The sequence below is a fragment of the Phyllostomus hastatus genome, unplaced genomic scaffold (genome assembly GCF_019186645.2).
Source record: "Phyllostomus hastatus isolate PE091 unplaced genomic scaffold, TTU_PhHast_1.1 phas_scaffold_345, whole genome shotgun sequence".
NCBI classification, from domain to species: domain Eukaryota; kingdom Metazoa; phylum Chordata; class Mammalia; order Chiroptera; family Phyllostomidae; genus Phyllostomus; species Phyllostomus hastatus.
Window position 1 is genome coordinate 17,804,782 of NW_025334024.1, and position 24,193 is coordinate 17,828,974.

Sequence of the window (24,193 nt, forward strand, 5' to 3'; positions counted from 1 at the left end):
GACAGATCCCTGCCTCCTTACGTGTTACTCGAAAGCTCCTGGCTCCAGGTATCAAGGCTCAGAGTTTGTGCTTCTCTTTGCAGTCTGTGTCCCCTGTTGGCACCAGCAGGCTGAGGACGGACAGAAGAATACCTGGGTCTCTCACCCCATGGCAGAGCACCCAGCCTGAGCCCCATCTCAGAACATCACAACAGCCCTTCAACACTGGCAAGGTGTCCAAGAAAACCCACAGGTGGCACATGAAGGCCCGCTGAGGAGATGCGATGCACAGTTCCACGGGGGAGAGGGGCATGGGTGGTGATGTCCCTAGGGGAGCTCTGCTGTTTTCAGATGGGCACCAGGCCTGGGGGGGCCATACAGGGTCACCGAGGCAATGTGGTTATTCTGCATAACCTGGTGTGAGAAGAGGACAGCAGGTCAAAGGGGCAGAGCAGAGCAAGCAATCAGACCCACAAAAACCACCAGTGGGATCAGCACTGGGGCTGTGACTGCAGAGAAGGACCCAAAGAAGATCCTGAACATGGGCATGTAGGTTGCGTGTACAACACAACTGCACACAGGACTAGGCCAGCCGCTCAACATCCCTTATCTCACTCGAGGGGTCATCTCTGCCCCAGTGTCTGCCTGTGCCTCATGGGATACATACACTTCACCACACCCATTTGTCCAGTTCCTCTGGAACTCTTTAGGGGCCTGATGAAGGTTATTGCATCCAGAAGGGAAAACAGGGGCGGCCCATATTTTCCCCACGCCAACAGGGCCTCTACAGCAACTCATCCAGAGCACATTCATTTACGTGGCATTCCAAGGTCCCCCAACCCCCTGGGATGAGCCCCACTGCCCTGTGGTTCCCTTCCTTGCTCTACTATTTTTAGATATAAGCGTGGGATCCCCATTACCTCTCATCTTAATGAATACAGACTACTGCTTTAGTCTGTATTTTCCCCAACGTAATTCTGAACCTTCACTGTTAAATTGGGTAGGCTAGGTTCTCAGCAGATAGTTATTGGAGGATTACTCTGCCCAGCAGGGCCATTACGTCCTCCCTGATCTCTCTCAATGACTTGTCTGTCCCTGCCATGAACACCAGCCCCAATCCCCAGGGCTTACCTCAAAGATCATCCGCTGAAGACCAAAGCAGAATGTGGAGCCAAAAGGGTTGGTGTTGTTTGGGGAGGAGGACCTGAGGCCAGGGAAGCCAGAATTAGAGGGGGCAGACAAGAGGTCAAGGCCAGGCCAGGAAACCGGGCTCTATGGGATGGGGGCTATTGGGGAAGTGATACTTAAGTTCTACACAGGCCCTTGAGGTCCTAGAGACAGCAACAGACCTCACTCAGCTCTGAATCCTACACAGCCCAATAGGGCACAGAAAGTTACTATGAAATTGGACTGGGGTTGTGACAAATCAGGAGGGAGAGAGCTGCGGGCAACGTGGCAACCAAGTGTTGGATACTGGGCTATGAGCAGGTAGCAGCTCTCATGGGAAAAAAAAAACCCCAGAATAGTCAGCCTCCCTTTCTGAATAACTAGGGGTGAAAAGGCCCTCAGACCTGGTGGTAGGTAGAAAGCTATCTCCAGCAGGCAATCTCTCTAGTACAGGTAAACACGGAGAATCACAGGCCTAGTACTAATGCACAGGGTGGGGGCAGAAAGTATGTGTGTATCTATCATTTCTAAGCAATATCCACCGCTAAGCTTCCCTGAGACTTCTGACAGGGTGGTCTGAGCCAGCAACCTCCCACACTCACCTGTGTAGGACAACAGGCTTCTCCACAGGGTGACCCAGGAGCTCCTGGATGTTGTCCCACTGCAAGAGGGATGGAGGTGGCAGGGGGTCAGCAGGGCCTGACCACACCTGTGACCAATGGCTGGTCCAGAGGACATGGGCCCCAGACTGCTGGCAGGCTCATGCCCACCTCATTTTCAGGCTATGTCAGGTAGGAAAATAGGAGCTCACCTTGCTATAGGTTGTGCATGTTTCTGTCTGACCATCTGCATTTTCTGAAAAGAAAACAGAGTGGTTGGTACCTGGCCCAGCGCTAGGAAGAATCCAGACCTGGCCACCCTTTGTACTGGGGCTGGAGTGCGGAGGGAGGATAGACAGACTGTTTTAGAGTTCCTAAAATGGATGAGAGTGGAGGGTAAAGGGAGGTCAGTCAGGTATGAACTACAACCACCATCAGTGGACAACAGTCACAAGGCTGGGCTGGAAGTACCTGGACCATTACCTGAAACTCTCCCTTTAAGAGACAAGCAATCTATGGTCACAGGAAAAGACCTGGAAGGCTTCGACGAGACTACAGACAAAGAACAATGCAGCCTCCTAGAACAAGAAGCTCAGCCCAGAGAAGCTGAGACTATACAGAAGCAAGTGGGCAAGACTCCACAAACCCACTGACTGCCATCCTCTCTACTTGGATCACTTGTCTCTTCTCATCACGAGTGACTGACCCCAAAAGCCTGTTCTTACTCTAAGGACACTCACTACTCACCTTTCTTTATGGCTAGTGGGATCTTGAACTCACAACGATGATAACTAAGAAAGAGAAGGCAGGTTTAGTAAAGGCTGGGCCCCCCAGGGAAGCCTAGCCACCCCCACATCTCAACCTTGCATCCCAGGAGAAACAGAATCAAGCACACCAGTTCACCAAGCTCTCTGAATCCATTTCCATATTTGTAGAATGAGTACAGATTGAGAGATGGAAGGTATTAGACATACGTTAGGAAGAGAGCAAATACTTAAGTAAATGTTCACTTCCCATGAAACAGCAAGGATTCGGGTGTAAATAAATTGGTGAACTCTACAGCTATAAGCTCTCTTTCCTGGGGATTGTTAGTCAAAAGTTCATTTCTCAGAGGGGCAGGTACAAGTATACTCACATGTTAAAATTATAATGCCCAGGGTAATTGGTGTGAAGGACAAACTTCTTTACTTTGTGAGTATTTGCATCAAAGAGGATGTCCTAAGAGAGAAAACAAGAATGCCCAAGTAGGGAAAGTTACTGAGACAGGACAGGGGTCTTTCCAAGGGCATGTCCAACTCAGAGACACCCATTCCACAATAGGGATGCCTGTAGGCAAGAGCTTTCTCCAAGCAACAACCAAGGGGACAATGGAGGTCAAGTAAACTGGACATCTGCAGTGATGGGGGGCACCCAACTGACTATAGGCCTTCCCATTTCAAACCTGTGCTAGCAGGCAAGGCACCTGGTTATTCTGAATGCCACGACCTGTCAGACCCTCTAGCTTCCACTCCATGGGAATCAGCAACCCCTGGAACCAAAGTTCCAGCCTCCCGCCAGGATTCACACCTAGATCTGATGCTGCCCATTGAACACTTCCTGCTATCCCTCACACCCTTCCCAGCTGCGCAGACCTGCGACCCCCAAGATTACCCCTGACTCTACCCCTCCATCAATCGCTAAACTAAGTCCTATTAGGGCCAACCCATTCACTCCATCTTCCCTACCACCTATCATCACTGGCTCTAGAACTCAAATGAGGTTCAGCTTATAACAGGATCATTCCCTCCTGGTGCCATCCTACCCCCAAGAGTTTATGATCCCACCAACTACTTCTCCATTACTACTGTTTGATTTCTCCCAAATAGGCAGATCCAGTCTCCCTTCTTCCTCTCTGGAATCTACCCTTTTTTTTGCTGCCTCAGGAACTCAGGCCCTACAAACCTCAGAGGTTAGAAGACCCAGGTCCAGGTTAGCCCTGCTCTCTGAGATGTATCCTGCTGATGCAGAGATTCCACCATCTTTTCTGACACACAAAATCCATCTATCAGGTGGACTGTCAGCACTGATGGTGGCATCAGTGCCATTCAGCACCTTCGGTCCAGAGTACAGGGCTACACTAATGCCTCTGGAGTGATCCCCTACATACATAAGCACACCCTCACTGTTTTTGAGCCTTTAACAAATTTATTTATTTATTTATTTATTTTTGTTTGTTTTTAGAGAGAGAAGAAGGGATGGAGAAAGAGTGAAACATCAATGTGTAGTTGCCTCTTACACACTCCATACCGGGGACCTGACCCGCAACCCAGGCCTGTGCCCTGACCAGGAATCAAACAGGCAACCCTTTGGTTTGCAGGCCAGCATTCAATCTGCTGAGCCATACCAGCAAGGAAGTTTTTGATTGAGCCTTTTTAATTCTCAGTTTTGTGTCTCCAGAAGAGGGTCTTATGCTCTACAAAAGGGCAGTTCCCAAAACATCTTAACCTGAAAGATTCCCACAACCTCCACCTGTGGAGCAGTGATGTGGAACTGCTGTCAGAAAAGACATACTAGGGGACCTGGTGTCTCAGCAATCTTGGTGGCAGGAAAGGCCTGCCATACAAGACAACACTGGGCAAAGCCAGCTGAGACTAGGTTCCCAGTTGCCAGGCACAGTTACAGCTGCATATGCACACACAGGTGTGCCCAGGTGCACTGCCCACCCCCACAGAAATTAAATGCTGCTCTAAGGAATCATAACTTACCACTCCAAGAGTGAAGTAGTTAAAAAAGTAGTCATTGCACTTGGAAGGAACTTGCTTATGAGGGGAAGGAGAATGAATTTTCATCTGTTGGGGAAAAAATAATGAATCAAAATGCATTAACACAACTCTTGGATTAAATGAAAGTGTACAAACTATATTTTTTCTATGACATTAAGCTGTTGGGTAGGCAAGACTGGAGTCCCAGCTGTTGGTGCCAACCAACCCAGCCAGCTGTGGGTGACTACAGGCTGGTCTCCAAGGAAAAGCAGGACGATCCGACCAACAAGGGTCAGAAATGAACTTTAAATTTACTTCTCCATCTGCCTCAACAGAATTGGTTCTATGAGAAAATAGCAAACAGTTTACATTTACTCAATATTAAGTCAATGATTTTAAAAATTTAAGAGACTTCCCATCACTTGATAAACACATTTCCCTCACCTTGTCTTCTGACTTATAGAAGATCTTGTGTGGAGAACCAAGCATGCTAAGAACATCTTGACAAGAATCGCCAAAATACACTGAACGTTCAAATACCCGCATCTTGGCATCTGCTAATAGGCCAGGTCCACAACCTGCCAGAAAATAAGGGAGAGGTAGTCAGCTTCCTGGCCAGAGCCCTGAGACCCTGCATCCCTGGGCCTTGAGGGCCCCAGAGAAGACACTGGCTGCACGCCACATGAGGGGCAAGACTGCATGCCAGCAGAAAATACCAGGTCACCAGTGCCTGAGATGCTGATTAGATCACTATCTCCTCAAAATATTGCCAGATTCACTCAATTCCACCAAAAAGACACAAAGTTCTGGAAACATCACTCACTCAACAAATATTTACTATTGATCGTCGTGAGCTAGAACACTTCACTAGATGTCAAGGAAACAATGGTGAGCAAAACAGGTGCAGTCTCTGCCCTCATGGGAGTTTGTGGTATGATGAAGACCTCCCTCAAATCACCATACAACTGAGGTGAATGAACAGCAGCATAAGTGCTACAGAAGTATATAATAACGTACTACTATTTCTTGCTACTTTGCAGGTCCTGACGAGGTAAAGGGTACTTAATGTTAGGAGGTACTTCTCAGTGGTAATACCCAACAAGAGCTTGGACCTAAATATCACTCTATTAAAGAGCCAAGAGTAAAACACCCATTAACTCACTCCCTAATTCCACAAACATCTCACAGACACCCTAATACTTCAAGAGACAAGCCAAAAAAGTGGGAAAATGAAAAAAATCTTCTGATTTGTCAAAAGTTTCTTCTCTGGGAAGAACGTTTAAACCCGGACTTTGTCTAATACATTTCAGAAATGGCTCCAATTAAACACACACAGAGAAGTAGTTGTGAAATAGCAACAAGCACACCAATAGTAAAATTTCCCTCATTCAGTGGCTGGAAAGACAAAGCGTTTTATACCCTCCACCCCTTCAAAAAAGGGGGGAAAGCCAAGAATTTGAGGACTGCAATTCCTGGCACTGTAATAACCACCCACATCACCTTACTCTGCACAGGGCTTTAGAGTTGACAAAGCTCTTTCATGGATAATAATCCATTTGTTAAATACAGAAAATTTCAGGGATCCAGAATATAAAATAATTAGGTGCTGAGCTCTCCAATTAACCCAAGTCTTTATTCATAGCACATATACACTGAATGGCAAATAAAGCCGTGTTTAAATTAACTAGGTCCTGAGCAAAGAACAGTCTATAATAACCTCTGTTTACAAATCTTATATCTTAGGCAAATCTGGAACCCACCAAAAGTCCCGTCAAGCTGCACTGTATGTCCCAAGTCTCCAGGTACCAAATACCTGTGATGTTGAATGGAGTTATTGGGAAGACACTCTTCACAGGTGAGCTTTCTCTCTTTTCTGCCTGAAGCCTAGCCAGATAAAATTACCCTGAGTTTAGGAGAGTATTTTAGTTTCTGTTTCTTCAGAGTGAGTCTTCCTATAAATTATTGCAGGGATCAAAACAGTTGAACTGACTTTCCCTGTTAAAAGCATCACCGTAGGCCCTGATTAGGTCATTCAGTCAGTTAGAGCAGTGTCCTAGATATGCCAAGGTTGCAGGTTTCATCCCAGGTCAGGGCACATACAAGAATCAACCAATGAATGCATAAATAAGTACAACAAACTGATATTTCTCTCTCTCTAAAGAAAGAAAAATCACTGTAGCCATAAGGACAAAGATGGGAGAAACGGGTCCATTGAGACAAGCTACTCTTACACTTGCCAAAAAACCAAAAAACCAAAACAAAACAAACCCTCTCAACGAGCGCTGGATTGAACTTAACAAAGTGTTTTCCTCACTGACCCTGTAAGCAGTGAGATGTAACTGCTAAGAGTGTGCTGTAAAGAGTGGCAGTCAGAATTAGCTGAGACAACACTCCCCTCTCCAACTCCCAACAGGCTCCTCTTGCTGTCATCTGGGATAACTGCACCACCCTTGACTATGCTGCTGTTTCAAGCAGCAATCCTCTGGAGAAGACTGGCCCTAAGTCATTTGACTATGCTGTCACATCTCAATTCTCTCAAAAACTATTGCAACATTCCTTTAGGTAGCTGGTGTTCTGCTTTAGCTTAAAAAATCACATTTTAAGAAATTTCTAACCTGGAGGTTGTGAACTATTTAATTATTCAGGGCAGTAAATTCAGTTTATATATCAGATTCTTTTTTTTAAAGATTTGATTTATTTATTCTTTTGGAGAGAGGGGAAGGGAAAGAGAAACAGAGGGAAATATCAGTGTGTGAGAGACAGGTCGATAGGCCACCTCCTGAATGTCCCTGGCCGGGTACCTGGCCCGCAACCTGGGCATGTGCCCTGACTGGGAATCAAACTGGTGACCCTTCAGCTTGCAGGCCTGTGCTCAACCCACTGAGCCACACCAGCCAGGGTTATATATCCGATTTTTTTAAAATAAATATTTTCTTTGTTATTTATTTATTTTTAGAGAGAGGGGAAGGGAGGGAGAAAGAGAGGGAGAGAAACATCAGTGTGTGGTTGCCTCTCACGTGACCTATACTAGGGACCTGGCCTGCAACGCCGGCATATGCCCCAACTGGGAATCGAACTGGTGACCCTTTTGTTTGCAGCCCACGCTCAATCCACTGAGCTACATCAGCCAGGGCTATACACCAGATTTTTTTTTAACTTTGTAAGTCTTTATTTAAAAATCTGATTGGCCAACTTAGCGTTTTCCACCAACACGAGAAACAAACTTTCACAAGCTTCATAATCTTTTGCTTAGGTGCTGTCTTTGTGGGAACCTTAGCAGCAGCCATCACATCACTGTCTTTTTAGATGCTTGCTTAGCCTTTTTGCTTTCTTGGCATCCCTGATAGCTTGTTCTCACTGAGCTTTCCTAACTTCAGGTTTCTGATTCCTCTTCGCCATTATATCAGCACGAGATGCACCAGTGATGGCCCTCTGGAATTTGACTGCACAGCGCGGGTTTTCTTCTTTTGAATTTCTTCTGACTGTCCCTTTCTGTGTTTTCTTCTGTAGAGGACAGTCCAGTTTATCCATCGAGGATTCCTCTTGGAAAGGAACGCCAACTCGCATTTTGCATTAAGAAATTGGAAAACCTTCCTTTCGGTCCTGGCGTAGTGCCTCTCATGTCCGGGATAGATTTTGTACCCACTGAAACTGCACAGCTCCACCTTTATGGCTCTGGCAGCCGGGTATATACTAGGTTCTAAACAGCTGAGAACCAATGCCCAGAGACTGATGCCAAGACCCCAATTTATGTGAACAAACATTGGTTGGACTATGAGTTCTGTGAAGGTACAGCCTTTATGTTGGCTCCCAGGCTGTGTTTACAGAAGCAAGCTCTACAGTGGAGATCCCTACCTTACTAAACCCAATCCAAGGTCCAAAGTACCTGAGATTGGCCAGGCATAAGAAACCACAAGATGAGACATGGATCCTGGAGAGACAAGCTACTAAAGGCAGCAATGATTTTTATTTGTTCAAGGACAGCAAAATCTCAGCAGGGTGTGACCAAACCACAATTAACAAGTCCTTCCTGCCAGCCTACTCTGAGAACTGGCCTTAATGGGTGGAGAAGAGACAACAACATACATCTCCAGGAAATAGCTTGGGAACCAAGGCAAAGCTACATAAGCTGACAATAAGCTTATGTACATGCTGAGGGAAATAGTGCTACTGTTGTTTATTAAAACATGCTAATGATAGGACTATGTTTTGTCCCTTCACAAATTTAAATGGAAGTGTTAACCACAAACATCTGCATCATTTGTCTTCTACCAACTATCCCTAAGCACATGGGATTTTAGACTGTTTTGATATGGACACAAGAGGGAATCCACGACCCCGAAGCCAGTAACTGACCTGCAGCAAGTAGGCGAAGTCGTAAACCTGAGGGTCCTGTTCCATCTCGAAGAACATCTACACTCTCAGCATACACATTGCCCAGGAAACAGCTCAGGGGCATCACAGGAGCCCTGGAGACAGGCAAAGAATGAGCACAGGCTTTGCCTTACCTCCCAAACCTTAGCATGAAGCTTGTGGCTCCTGACACATACTTAGTATCCTGTAGGCTGTTTCCACTGTAGATGTACATTCGTTTCACAGTTGCTCCGTGGGGTATCTGGAGAGAAGCTAGACCATGGGCAAAATTGGGCTGCAAATGCAGAACAAAGTTTTATTAAAGGCATACTGCAGGCCATGTGACTCAGGCTCTGGCATCTCCCCAGCGCTTAGTCTTCATGAACTGGCCAGGTCAACACACATAGTTAAATCTGGCTTTGGCTCAATAAACTCACCCCAACCATGCAAGTTCATCTATAATTTTATTTTTTCTTTTCTTTCTTTCATCAGGGAGAAAATGCAAGAATGCCATCTTTAATAAAATGTAAGTCTTATGAAAAGCTATCATTTCATAACCCTAAGGATGCTGTTGCCTAAGGATGAAACATTTTTTCTAAAAACAACAGGTAACTAAAAATCTAGGATAAACTTTCAAACTTCAGGTCACTGAGAAAAGTGGCCTAGTCATTATGCATTTTAAAGCAAGGCGTGACTGGATTAAACTTTGAAAAGTGAGCTTAACCTCACTCTGCATTGGAAGTGTCCACTTCCTGGGAATGCCAGCTTGGGCTTTGTTCTTCCTGTCAACCCTACCCACTCTACCTTCTTGGCCCCGGAAGACCTCAGAGACAAGGAAACCAAAGGAAGGGTACCTATCTACTCTCCCTTAATAGCACTGTCTGCTGACCCATATAATCTGGGCACTGGGCAACAAATACCAGGGAAAGAGAAGGACTAACCTCGTACTTGGGAGCCTCAGTCCACGAGTCTAACTGAAAAGAGAAAGACAGTCCTCTGAAGTTGAGGTGGAAGAGCTGCTCAGCGGAGTTGTACACTGTGAGAGTGGGGAGAAGAAAATGGCATGGCTGAATGGCATCGGAAGTTGTAAACACAAACCCGCCTGGCAGGGAGTACTGACTGGCAACACCTTCCTTGTGTCTCATTTTGAACAGAGCTGCCAGGGGAAGAGCTTTCTTTCATACCCAAGTACCAACCCCCACATACTATAGGAACTGGGCTTTATGGGCTTGAACCTGGGATGGTACCATGTGCCAAGTCTATCATTATGGGCTGTCACAGATGACCAGAGGAATCAGATGGGCTTGGCTTACCTCCAGGATGGGTTGCACCAAAAGACTGGTCAATCTGCTCAATGGTGGGAGCTATGGCCTGAGAGTTAAAATGTACTCCACTGAAAAACAAAGATACTTTTTAATACCACGCTTCCCAGGATGGGCTCCCAGATCATTGGAGATGGTGGCTGGAAGAGTTATTCTTAAAACACAGGTGGGTGAGTCTACAATTATATCAAAATAAAAGTTTAATTAAAGAAGTTTTAAATAAGAGACAATTATGAGGTTAGAACAAGTCAATTCTCCTGAGGCTTATATACAATATTGGTCCTCTAGGGCCTCCCAAGACATTTGTGATCACCAGGTACAGTTCAGAAGGAGATATATTCACTCTCAGCCCCATGGCATTCAAACTTAGATAAACAGTGGCCTCAGGAATAGTGTTAATGTTTTTCCCAGGGTGCCCACTAGTAGTTGGCTTGAAAAAGGAACTTCCTTAAAAGGAAGTGAACATCTTAAAAGAAGGGTGTAGACAAGCAAAGCAGCTTGTTAACAGGCAGATGAAATGGGTGACTGGGTAGATAAATGGGGAGGGATGGGTCTCATGCAAATGAAAAGCACCTGGGGCTTGGGCGTAAAGAGGGGCATGTGATTTCAGATGATAAACATGAAGATAAGGCATTTATGACTCTAAGGAGAATGCTTCAGGGTTAAGAATACTTTTTTCAAAAAATTAAAATCCTTTATGCAACACCTCTTTTTTAACCAGGCACTGTGCTGTGTGCTTTATTTACCACCATTATCTCATGCAATCTTCCTAACCCAGTGCCACATTATTGGTTTCATTTCTTTGATGAGAAAACATGCTCAAAGAGGTTAGAAAATAAGCTCAAAGAGGTTAAGTGACTTGCCCAAGGTTACAAAGGTTAATAAACCTATGAATGCGTAACTCAAGCCTAGGGCAGCCAGACCTTGGAAACACTGGACAGAGCACTCTAGATGCTAAAACAGTGCCTGCCATCACAAAGGACAATCATTTGTGCACCATACAGGCATCATCCTAAAAAGCAGATTTTGGACTCCAAACAGCAACCTTTTTGGCATTTTCTTTAGCAAAGGTTTCGGAGTCAGATCTGTCTGGACTGTCCCAATTCTGCTGCTAATAAAAGCATAAAAAGGTGCCAAAAGACACTGTTTAGGGGAGGACAGCTGTGACTCAGGACGCAGTCATATCACCTCTGAGCTGAGGTCCTGCTTTGTTGTGAGGATTAAATAAGTTGACATATATGTAAAGTACTGTACACACAGCATGTTCTAAATAAGGTTTGCTTTTCTTTTTCTGGAAACTGAGTAAGCTTGAAGGCTGCCTGAGGAAGTCATGGCACCAGGCTCTAATCTCAGGATTGCTATGGATGGCATTCCTCTACTGATGTAATGACTATAGATAAAGCCCACTTGTATCAAGCCTGTGACATAAATCAGCAACGGAGAAAACTCACCAATATTTTAACTTTACTTTAGTCAAGTCATATACTTCAATCACCTAAAAGAAAATTATAAGGGTTGTTACTGCTCTGTAGTTGAAGAAAATTAATTAAGACAACATTTATAGAATAGTAAAGAAAAAATCTATCAATAGCTGAAATTTTTCTGAATCACTGCACATTACCTTTAATTCTTTAAATCTGAAAGAAAAACCCATACCACACACACACAGCATAACCTCTTCATCCCCCTGCTTCCAGTGGATTGATTGTTCAATAGATGCCCGTGGACACTCAGGGTCAAAGTTCTCGTACCTAATCCACTGTTGGGTCACAGAGAAAACTGCATATACCATCCCTACAGGACAGTGGAACCCTTCACAAAAACAAATTCATGCAGTCTGTTAAACCTGTAACCTTGGACACCGAGCCCCCTTCTTTACTTTGGATTCAATACTTTGCTGCGTTATAAAGACCTAGATCAAGTCAATTTCAAAAAACAGCTTTAAAATACTGTGGTTTACAAAGCACAAGGATGGAGGGAGAGGTCTATCCTGCTAGAAAACAAGCCATAACACATTATCTTAGAACAACTGTGACAATATTCAGATATAGCTTTAATGAAGGGCATCTGGTTAAACCTGGAGAACCTCAGGGCCCTGGTGAAGTTTCAATGGGTTTGGCCTCAAATGAAATGCCCAGAACTCAGAACAGAGGCAAAAGGAAAAGTCACTGAATACTCAACCACAGTACCAAGTAATAAGCACTGTGAAGTCCTCTATGCCAGTGGTATCAAGGGCTTGGCAGCTAGCAGGATGGATGGCTGGGGCCTGGCGTACCATCCACCATCCTCCAGCTGGGAGGTCTCAGGCCTCATTTTAGAGGCCAGGCAGGGTTGGTTCAATGTCTGTTTGCCATGAAAATCTGGGTCTGACCCTGGAAGGGGCGGTGGGAAATTGGGTATAGGAACATCTGGCTTTGTAATAGAGACTGAGACATAATAGTTAATTCACTCGTGGTCAGTCCTTGTCTCTAACTTCTTCTACAGATCACAACACTGAATTTACAAGTTGGGCAGACATCTATTAACTATAATGTAGCTATTCTGATCCTACCTGCTACTAAAAATCACTCCCTCTGCTGGGCCATCACAGCACTTGAATCAACCTTTTCCTACACTGCTTGTGTATGCTGTCCACTGGTTCCAGTGAGTTAAGGCCCCTGAGGTCTGGCTTATTAGTTTACAAAGAGGAGGTACGCAACATGTCAGGTGAGTTGGCCTGGTATGAAGCTAGCTGAGGGCAACATGAGCTCGAAAGCAAGAGATGCCAAGAACAGCCATGCAAGAAAAGGGCAGGGAAATAGCTGTGATTCACAAGACACCTAGTGTCCCCTTCAGAAAGCCTGAGCATGGCAGTCTATCATGCCAAACTGGTATGCCATTTCACTGAGGCAGGACCCCATGTTAGAAGAGGACCTCAACCTTTGGCCAGAACCCTGCTCATACAGCAGAGGCAGGCACTCTGCCTCTCTGATTACTACCATTAGAGATGGCCAACTGCACCTTCAAGGGCTTCCTACCACTCACCCAGTGACATGTTCCTCCTATGTCATTGTTGCCCAACCTGCTGCAGCTCAGGCCAACATTTATAGGTGCTTTGGCCCTGTCTTCCCAGTGGACCAGAGTTAATGACAGGGTGGCACTTGTGGCAAGGGACCCACAGTGCTTACCATCTGGGAGTCCTTTGTGTTACTAGGAGAATCTATGAACAGATTTTAGTCCATGGAGTTTGCTGGATCCAAGAACAAGAGGCTGGGGAAGTCTAGAGTCCATGATTTTCTATTCTCTGGGCTAAAAAAGGCCTTGATTTTGCCAGAGAGGAGAAGACATGGCACCAACTGAGAGCAGAAAGGAGAAGACAGGTGGCTGTAAAGGTGACTTGTGAAGTCTCATTCCACAGAGTTCACTCACAGGCAGTGAGTGAAGGGATGGGAAAACTGCAGGAGACAGCATGGGGAGAGGTAGATTCTGAAGCCCTTGGATGGAGGAGCAGGCAGATGGGTCAGATCAGACCTGGTACCAAGCAAAGGACTGATGGATCACTTCCTTAGTTTCCAGAGGCTCAGGCAGGGCTCTAGCCCCTCCTTTTTCACTAAGGTCCACACAGAGGTACAGACTTTTAAAAAAAGATTTTATTTATTTATTTTTAGAGAGAGGGGTAGGAAGGGAGAAAGAGATGGGGAAAAAAAAAACAAAAACAAAACACATCACTGGTTGCCTCTCCCTAATGGGGAATTAAATCCAAGACTTTTCAGTTTGTGGGATGATGTCCAACCCACCCAGCCACATCAGTCAGGGAGGGAAAGTAGAGACTTTCTGACCTCCTTTCCCATTCTGATGTACTTCCCATTCCTCACATTTGTGCATAATGTATGCACACTATTTTCTTTAGCTTTTATCACATTTATTTCCCACAAACAACAACAGAACTTAAGCCATTCCAATTCTCAGTGGCTAGTCACCATACACTGGTAATATACAGTTAAAACCTTGATTAGCCCTGGCTGGTGTGGCTCCGTGGATTGAGTGCTGGCCTGTGAACCAAAGAGTTGCTGGTTTGATTCCCAGTCAGGGCACATGACTGGGTTGCAGACCAGGTCCCCAGTTGGGAGCATGTGAGAGGCAACCACACATTTATGTATCTCTCCCTCTTTCTCCTTCCCCTCCCCACTCTCTAAAGATAAAAATAAATAAAATCTTTTTTAAAAAAGCAAAAGCAAAAAAAAAAAAAAGCATGATCAGGCAGATCACTTATCCTCTTTCCCTCAACTGTCTCACTAATAAATAGCACCACTCACAAGCCCTTTAAGCATTAAATTAGGAAATGCACGGGAAGCTCTCAGCCATGTACCAGGTGCTCACTAAGTAAATGACTTTGTCCTCACCATGCTGTGATTCTATGTTGGGTTGCCTAGCCATCCCCCTTTTGTGGTCCACTCAGGTTACTAAGCTTTTCATTACTATGAAAAGCCCTGCTATAAACATCTGGCAACATTAACTTCCCCATAACCTTGTAAAGTTATGTTTCCTAAAGTAGATTTACCAAGTCAATGGCAAATGGCTCTTTCTAAAGGTGTTTCAAGATTTATTTCCCCCAATTTGTGATGAAGCCAGATTGAAGGCCACCCTCTACTTTTTCCTAACGTGAAACTTCGGGTCAGTGAGGAAAACCCTCACAGGGTTTCAAAAACCCTGCTTTTGAAAACCATCATAAATGAGAAATTCTTATTTCATATACAGATTCTTTTCCCATGTTCTATCTTGTCTCCTCAGCCGCCTGCCTGTGATGGCATGTTGAGAACAAGGAACTATCCAAGTCTTTTGGAAAGGTAATTCCATAACCTAACAGGAATGACGGCCCTGGCATGCCACTGCCCAGAGCCACATTCAACCTTGTGACTCTGAGGCATGAGTCTTGTCACATGACTAACCTGTGAAACCCAGGCATTTGTAAATCGTTTATTATAAACATCCTGGACTGAAACAGGTGTTAGTAAATAGCACTTGAACACCAATTGAGACAACCCTACATGACAGCAAGTTGTTTGTTTACATTTCCTCAATGGAGTTAAAGAATAAACTCATTGCTGGTGGTGTTAAACCACAGCATTTTAGAAAGATCATTTCCAATTTTCACCTTCTAAGTCACACTGTTTGACCCAAGAATGAAGTAAAACAAGACACAAAAACCTAACTAAAATCTTTTGGCCCTTTTCTGCAGTCAGGACCCGCTTTTAAAGACTCAGGGTAATCTATGCTATATACTTACCTCCTCCCATTTTCAATTCAACATAAAAGCCCCCTCCCCCTAACATGTTCCCCTGATCCTCAATATTCTTTCCCCTTCATCTCTTGAGCCTAGGACACTAAGAGTGTCCTAGAAAGATTCCCAGAATCTTTCCAACTACCAGACCTAGTTTCTCTTTTTTTAGAGAAATAGGCATGGCTTCAGTCCTCTACATCTTGGTGGTCTCTGAACCACAAATATTTACTGCCATTTAGGAATTTCAAAAAATATCTCACAATAGCACATATTAATTAGCCTGACATGAAACTTTAGTTACCTTAAGTCTCTGATTGAAAGCATCAAACAGTAGTTTGATCCCGTCCTGAGTCAGATTAAGGATGAGGTCATGGCTTAGAGGAGACTATGAAAAAACAAAACAAAACAAAACAAACACTCTTGAGCAATTAATTTACTTTCTAGCACCAACTAAAAGCCTTACAATATAAAGGCAATACACAGGGAATATCTAAGTGCAGACAGTCACTCCCTCCCCCAACTAACAAGGTTTGGAAGCCAGAAACAAACTATTGCATAAATGCACAGTGTGCTCTATTTCCAGCCTACAGCTGCTACTTTAAAATACTGGCTGAAAAGAACTTCTCTTGTCCAGGCTTTGAGTAATATCTGGGGAAAAAGGGCCAAAATTATGTGAGTATATAGGCCACCTTCTTTTGAGGGTCCAGGGTCCACATCTGTAGCACAGGTTTATAGTTGTCAAACCTCAGAGCATTTGATGAGGAATGCAGGCCAGGCGAAAAAGCCTCAAGAGGATCCAAACTTAGCAGATAATACTCAGTACATGTGGGCTGAACCACCTATGCTTGTTGACTCCCAGGTTGTACATCCACAGAGAACACATTTTCTTCTTTGACTTTTTTAGGCCATATCCCAGGGTTATATATGAGATGACACTCTTACTTCTTTCCTTCCCTCCCCCAACGATCCCATATCACATGTGCTTCTTTCTGAAGGGCCGAAGTCTAAGATCTAAGGACTCATATTTCTACATTTGCCCCTTCTGAGTCCTAGGAGGAGGGGAGAAGCAGCACAGAGTAGTGGACAGAGCGGCCTTGAGTCCAGGTGAGCTAGTGACCTTAAGTGACTCTCAATTCTCTGAGCTCTAGTTTCTTCATGGGAATGCCATCATCCCTTCCCTCCAGGGTTGTCGTAAGGATAGGTAGTAGGTCAGAAAGCACCAGTCACAGCACACTGCACTCATTCCTTGTGTTGGCTGCACCTGCCTGCTTCTGGTTCAATGCAATCAATTCAAGGACTCAACACCTGAAGACTCTTCATAGCTCTAACCAGGTTGCCCTTTCTTGAAATTGGCACATAGCTCTCAAAAGGACTTAGAGAAGTTTCTTCATAGAGCTTCTTAAAGTAGGGAGTGAATGACGAAGGTGTGGATGTCAGAGACAAAGACTGCACCACTGCCAGTGTCAGCCTCACTGGAAAAATCCTCTCCAAAGAACCTTCTGGGATTAGTTTAGACTATGTGCTTCCCTCTACCCCATTGATCTCCACAAGGTAACAGGCCATGGTGGCACCATCACACCTGGCAAACACTAAAAGTCATATGAATGTCTAAACCACTAGGTCTCATGGCTGCATGTGGTCTGTGTCATAGAAGAAGCACAGGTTTCAGAAAGTTCAGTGGAAAGGAGATTGCAATTTTAGAGAGATAGAAGAATCATATTTCTAAAGGCCTATAAAAAATAGTTTCTAACTTTATGTACTTAAAAAAAACAAATATTATTTTAAAAATTCTGATGTTCAGGAAGGTCTTCTGGAAACTGAAAAGGTCTTTGCAGGTATATGTAATATTATACTATAGTGGTTAATTCCTGGCACAACTGACCAACATCTAATAGAGACTGCTATAAGTTAGACAAAAATAAAAATAATAAAGTATGTCCATTAATTGGGAGCCAATATTTTCCAATTTCTCTGTATCAGATAATCCTCACTAAAGGGGTAAGGTATACCCACTTCAAGCATGGGATGCTTTCCTAGCTAGATCTGCACCACAACAATCCTGAACACAAACCAAAACAACCAACAAAGCAGAGAAGAGTATTTTAAACTCAAAAATGGAAAGTAAGCACCCTAGAAGACCCAATAGTCCCTGAGATGACCTCCCACTTAAAAGTCTTTGTCAAAGGGCCAGTATGTAAGTCAAACATTTAAAAGTGCTTGGTAACTGACTAGTCCTGAAAATTCTCCCATTCAAACACATTGATCCAACAATCCCTGCCAGTCAGCCTCTCCCAGATCACCAACCTCTGGAAGTGACTCACTGATTAGGGATGCTATTTCAGTAAACAAATCAGCTACCACTCACCTGTTCACTGTAGAGAACCTGGACATTTTTGATGATGCGACAGTGCTTCTGAAGAATGGCTACCGCTTGAGCCAGAGGCATTCCTGAAATAAAGCAAGGGCATCGGTATGGGTTACCTGGGCTGTCCATTTACTAATATCTATCACTGTGCTAGGCACCAGTCCTTGCAGTAAAACCTGGGATGGAGATAGGGGGTACAGTAAGGTCTACAGACATAAGAGTAAATCAAAGTTCAATAAGCAGTAAGAGCCAGAACAACGTTAGCAGCAATCACTTTACAGCTAAATTGTGTAAAGGAAGGGAGTTAATACACAAAAAAAAGGTTTCTGAAAATGGGGACTTTCATATTGTTCCTAAGTAGGCAAAGAACTTTGAAATGGCAAAGTCAGCATGAACCAAAAAACAGAATGAGAAAACACTGACTGCATGACTCTTGAGACCAAGGTTCTGGCTCACACTCTGCCATGAACTACATATATCCTAGGATAGTTCCTTCCTCTCTTCCCTTGTGGCATCTGTCTCCTCATCGCTCAAATGAGAGTCTGTAGAAACACATGACTTATAAGGGCTCATTAAAAGAGTTAAAAATCACACATCTACCAGAATCAGCTTATTTTACCAAGGATTTCCACCAACTTATCTACTTATCCTTATTTTTCTACTCACAAATATCTTCTAAATCTTAACACTTGACTTTTAAACCCATGGCCCATTATAAATAGATTTATGTATGCCCTGTTTAAAAAATCCGAATCTCAACAGCCTCTCAAAATTTCCAGGAGCTCACAGATAACACCAAAAAGTATGTTTTCAGAGTCCATTATATTTCAAAGAAGAAGACACATACAAAGACACAATTTAAAATAAAGTCCCAGGCAATCCAAAAACAGTGTATGTGTTATTTATTCACTACTCTCTTCAATCTAGCTTCTCTGTATTCTGACCTCTAACATCTACCCAGTCACTCAAGCCAGAAACCTCTAGCTAGATTCCTCCTCCGTCCCCATCTCTCCAAATCTAATAGTCTCCAAACTTTCTTCCTAAACCTATGTCTATAACACACTTGACTACAGATATCCTCTTTTCCAGTGAACCCAGAGAATCCTTGATAGTGTCCTTGGCAGCCACTACAGAAGAGAACTGGAAATCTAGGGAACCTATTTTCTTGTTCCATTAGTACATCATGCTCTAATTATAATACCCAATTGTTTACAGTTTCCTACATATCATCTTTCTGTCCCATTGTTTTGGTTTTTACTAGATAAAAACAGTTTGGATGAGAAATCTGGCAGTAGCCTTCCGATAGGGCCTTCCTGGTGTTTACTAGTTCCAGGAATGGTACTGGCCCCTGTAGGCTGATAAGAAGCCTTCCCTGAACCCTCTAGGTCAAGTCTCTTCTCCCCTTCCATAGCACCCTATACTACCTCTACCTCATTACTGTAATCCTTCCTTCCCACTAGACTAAGCTCTTCAGGAAATGACTGACTATTCACTTATCATTGTTGGTAAGCAGAGTTCACAGAGGTACGTGCTGCCTTCAGTAAAGTGAGCTTTCGGTCTCTCTGAAACAAGGTAATCTCAGAAGAGTACTATTTTCCAATGACCCTTTAAATCTATCCTCTTTGGGCATTTAACACTAATTTAAGGGGAAAAAAAATTCCAAGACATGCCTCCACACCAATGCATTTTGCAAATCTCATTGAAAACATTTTAAATTTGCACTGCCTTTACTCCACCACTGATCAAGCCATTGGTGGTATTCTCAGAGATTCCTCTTGGCCTATGTTTTTCTGTCCCTGTGTTGCTGGCATTTCTCTAATCTCCCATCATCAAACAAAGGCCAGGAAAGCAGCCAAGAAGTTGGATGCAGCTTCCCATTATGATGCCAGGCAAGATCTAGATACATTTGCATTAGCACAGATTCCAAAAAGAAACCTGGAGATAAAGCTGAGCCCATCCTCTGAGGGGTAGAATAGTGGGAAGCAAGAAATCCTTCTCCATTACTTTTTATCATTTCTGCCATTCTGAGCCACATCTGGCAAACGGAGATTATGTTACACTGGTTGTGGTGACTTAACCTGGTTTTCTAGCCTAGGAATATAATTCTAAAGCACAGATCCACTTCTTAGACCTAGCCCTACCTATCAGCCCCAATTGTAGTTTAGATATATGAGGATTGGGGAGAAGATTAAGAGGGGGAAAAATTAAGCCTGGGGAAGTTAAACAACCACCATCTCTTAGGCAGACAGGATTTTTAAAAAATATATTGAATTTATTTATTTTTAGACAGCGGGGAAGGGAGGGAGAAAGAGAGGGAGAGAAACATCAATGCGTGGTTGCCTCTCGCACACCCCCTACTGCGGCCCTGACCCACAACCCAGGCATGTGCCCTGATTGGGAATTGAACCAGCAACCCTTTGGTTCACAGGGCAGCACTCAATCCACTGAGTCACACTAGCCAGGGCTAAAATGTGTTTTTTTAAGACCCACAAAGGAAACATCAAGGCTCAGGCCCCCCTTATGAGCTTTTCACCGAAGTTCAATTCTGGACCCACTGTACAGAAATGCCCTTTTCACTGTTTTTGGTTGCTATTTAGACAGTTTGAAAGAACTACCCAAACCCTTGACTCCTAGAAACTGGCAAAAGTCAGTAGTGGGAGTGAAATTATCAAAAGAACAGAAGCAGCCTTGCTCTCCCACCTAGTTTTTTGGAAATCTTGGTCTCAACTGACATCCTAATCACTCCTTTTGGCCAAGAAGACTGTACCACAACTTAGTCGCAGCATGGAGCACACTTTGAAGCTATGGTTGTGGTTCTCATTCTGCTCTGTTAAGTCCTGGTATGAGCAGAAGCTGTGGATGGGGAAGTTCTTTCCTAACTAGAAGTCAAACAGCACCAGCATGATGAATGGGTCTGGAGGCAAAGATATCACTAGCCTCCCAAATCAAGCTCTTGTTGCTTCCCAAGAGGCTGGGGTGTTTCACACCAGCTAAAAGTTTAGGAAAAACTCCACGGGAGTGGTGTAAATGATGAAAGTTGCTCCTACAACCCAGAGGAAGTTTCTAGCTCAACTGAGCACCTGCAGGGCCCAACCAACCATCTGTCCCACCCAGTTTCTCACCTACCCTTTCTCCGTGGATATTAGTCTTCCTGATTCAAAGATAAATTATAGCCCAATTGAGCAGCTGACTCAGTCCAGTAGCCCCATTTAGTGTGACAAAAGTGCAGGCCTGCACAAACAACACTAACACTGGCTCCCCAACCCCCTTCCCTAGTGCTGGAACATCGAAGTAAACACACACCAGGGTTACTGAACGCAAACATTTGTCCACAGAAAGGTAGTGACATTGGGGATGAGGAAAACTGGGCCCCCCCAGACAAAAAATTACCAAACTGTGCTTTCTACAAACTAGATGTTACTTTCCCTGAACTCCTATTTCATTCTCAGCTAAGGTCTGGGTTTAGGATTACGCCACGCACCAACCACATTAAAAAAGAGAAGGAAACAAGTCAGAAGTTCCTTGAACACACAAGACTTTCCTCAACTCCTCTGACCAGATCCCCAACATCTCACTAAGGGACGGGAACCTAGGTTTCCCATTCCGACGGGACAACCGAGACAGACAGACAGACAGACTGCTGTGGCGTTTGAGAGCGTCACTTCTCGCTCTATTTTCTGTGAAACGAGAATACAAATAACAACAGTACCCACCCTTAAAACCCAAGAAGGCCGACTAGAGAGAATTACGCACCGGAGAGCCGCGCTCGGCCGAAGTGTTTGGGGAGTGCCAGTCATTATTATTATTACTACGGTGCCGCCGCCCGGGGAGAGGCCCTGTCGAGACCCGAGGCGAGAGCGGAGAGAGACCGGCGGGTCCGGCCAGTGCGCGCGGGTACCGAGTGCCCGGAGCCCCAAAAGCCAGAACGACGGAAGAGGCGAAGAGCCGCAAGCGCAGGAGAGTGAGGGGTCAGAGGCCAAAGGTGGGAAGGGCCCGGAGGGAAGTAGGGACCCGCGAGTAGGGTCCTGAGGGGAGACCCCACACTCACCCAGCGTGAACTCCCATTGCTCGTTCCCCAGAGAGCGTTCGGGGACCACCTCCAGATCCAGCATTGGTTCGGCTCGCCGGGCCGGGGCGGCCTCCCTGCGGCAGCGCAGACGGGACCGGAGCTGAGGAGACAAAGCGGCAGCTGACCCGTGGCCCCCGCCGTCCCTCGGGGGTCCTGCTCCCCAACTCCTCCCCGATCGCCAGAAGCCGGCCCGACACCATACCACACCTCAGCTCCCTTCAGCTCACCTCACCGGCAGCAGCCGCGGTACTAAGGGTAGGGGCAGCAGCGGCAGCGTCTGCGGCAAAAGTGGCGTGCCGGGCCGTAAAGTATGGCGAGGGCGGGGGCGAAGGCGGGATTTCAGTCGCAGGGGAGGAGCCTAAGGCGGAGTGGCGCACGCGCACACTGCGGATCGGGCTGCTCTGACAGTCCGAGGCCCGGCAGTCTCCTCCGGGAGAGCCGGGATGAGGAATCCTGTACTCCGTGAATCCCCACATCTGCACACCGCCGCACGCGCTTCACACATCTAAACAGGGATGTGTCCACCGCGCAACACAACATGTGATATGGTTATACAACCCCCCTCTGCCGTCTACACGCACGTCCCACACGTTCAATGGGAGAAAGAGCGAGTTTCGGAGGCGCACCGTCTGAGGCCCAGTAAGGAGGGAGGACGCGGAGCACCAGGGCCCGCGGGCGCACACCCATCCCGGGTTTGGGCCGAGACTGACGCCAGCTGCAGCTGCCTCTATTTTGTCCAGGAATGGCTCCTTCTCTACCCGGCCTCTCCTGGGGCTCGGTTAGAACTCGAAGCGAGTGCGGAGTGTTCTATTCTATGTGTTCAATTTCGGGGGGCGGGAGTTGGGGGAGAGGAATAGATAAAAGGGGGGTGAGCTAGTCTGGGCCCCCCGGCTGACCACAAATAGATGTGCGCAATTCCTCTCCAACTCCCCTACCCTAGGGGCTGGGACCCGAGGTCGCCGGCTGTAGCTCAGACTCAAGCCAGAACTAGCTTTGCCGCCAACACTGTGTGGTCTAGACCAAACTTCTAGTGCTCTTTGTGCCTCAGTTTCTCCATCTACAAGTCGGAGAGGGGACTCATTTAACCTGTTCAGCCTGAGCTTTTGGCCCAGGCCAAACATAAAAGGCAACCAGGTCTCTTCTGGACTTCAGCCTTTACAACCTCCCAGAGACGTAAGTCTGTACCTCATTTACAGGCGAAAAAATGCGGGGCAGACAGGTTAAAGAGGTCTTGTGGTCCTAGGTGGTAGAACCCAAGTTCTTTCTTTTGCATTGCCCCTTGAAGGTTTTTAGTAGGGTTTTTGCGTTTAGGAAAAGTTAGTTGGGCAGCTGGCCTACATGGTGTGGTAAGAAGACCTTGGGGGGGGGCGGTGGCGGGAGAAAAAGGTTGTTTAGGAGTAATTTTAGTCAAAATGTCTGAATTGAACTCAAATCCAATTGGACAAGGAATTGTTCTATTCAAAAAACATTTGGAGAAACTTATTTCTGGAAAACAAAGTCAGGTGGGACAGGTCAGGTGGGGTATGGCAGAGGAAAGACAAAGAAAGAAAGCCATACACTCTAAATAACTATGTTAGATAGATTTTTAGTTTGGAAAACTCAAGAAACAGGAAGAACAAGGTTGGAGAGGCCTCTGTTGGGTTAATAGGCAGGTAGGTTTCTGTGAACAATGTCAGTCAACAAACGGTTGTCTTTGCTCGATGTGCTATCCCCAAACCTTTGGCTTGATTGTGATCCACCCGGGGTTTTTGTCAGGAGTCACGTGACAGCTTTGGGATGGTGGTCTGAGAGGAGGCCAGAGGCCAAAGTTTGGTGTACAGAGTAGAAGCAGGAAGTGCCTCAGGGAAGAAGGCCAATTTGGGAGAATGTCAGAGCCCCTCCTCCAGATGGAGGGTGGGGACGTTCAGAAATATTGAACTCGCTGGTGGACTGATAAAAGAGTGTATTTAGAGAGCACAGGCAGTCATCAAGGCGGTCTAAGCCAAAAAAATTGGATGGACAGACTCAGGCCAGATAGTGGTGAAGCACATGGATTAGGAATTTGAATCCCAGTCCTGCCATTTAATAGTTTTGTGCCTTGAGCAAAATGCTTCACTTCTCCATGCTTTTGCTTCCTCATCTGTAAAATGATCATACCTCAGCCCTGGCTGGTGTGGCTCATGGATTGAGTACCAACCAGCCTGCACACTGAAAAGTCACTGGTTCGATTCCCAGTCAGGGCACATGCCTGGGTTTTAGGCCATGTCCCCAGTAGGGGGTAGTGCAAGAGGCAGCCAATTTATGTTTCTCTCGCACACCAGTGTTTCTCTCCCTTCACTTCTCTCTAAAGATAAATAAA

At 45.4% G+C, this 24,193-nt stretch overlaps 1 protein-coding gene and 1 pseudogene across 3 annotated transcripts; both read right to left on the minus strand.

Moving 5' to 3' along the window:
* Window positions 1-10: 10 nt before the first annotated feature.
* PHAF1 (phagosome assembly factor 1) lies at window positions 11-22,143 on the minus strand. Of its 3 annotated transcripts, none has more exons than XM_045818916.1 (17): window positions 22,083-22,143; window positions 21,835-21,955; window positions 17,787-17,869; window positions 15,723-15,806; window positions 11,613-11,656; window positions 10,153-10,232; window positions 9,781-9,875; window positions 9,037-9,134; window positions 8,843-8,955; window positions 4,931-5,064; window positions 4,490-4,573; window positions 2,881-2,963; window positions 2,493-2,536; window positions 1,958-2,001; window positions 1,749-1,807; window positions 1,111-1,183; window positions 11-110 (listed from the first exon to the last, which is right to left on the minus strand). In XM_045818916.1, the coding sequence occupies exons 2-17, from the start codon at window positions 21,896-21,898 to the stop codon at window positions 18-20; spliced, it is 1,275 nt and encodes a 424-aa protein (XP_045674872.1). In that variant the 5' UTR covers window positions 21,899-21,955; window positions 22,083-22,143; the 3' UTR covers window positions 11-17. The 3 variants fall into 3 exon arrangements, with proteins under 3 accessions (XP_045674872.1, XP_045674873.1, XP_045674874.1); XM_045818917.1 differs by having other exon boundaries at window positions 22,063-22,096; XM_045818918.1 differs by lacking the exon at window positions 11-110 and adding an exon at window positions 257-393.
* Window positions 7,680-8,250, minus strand: LOC123806097 (annotated as a pseudogene).
* Window positions 22,144-24,193: the final 2,050 nt, after the last annotated feature.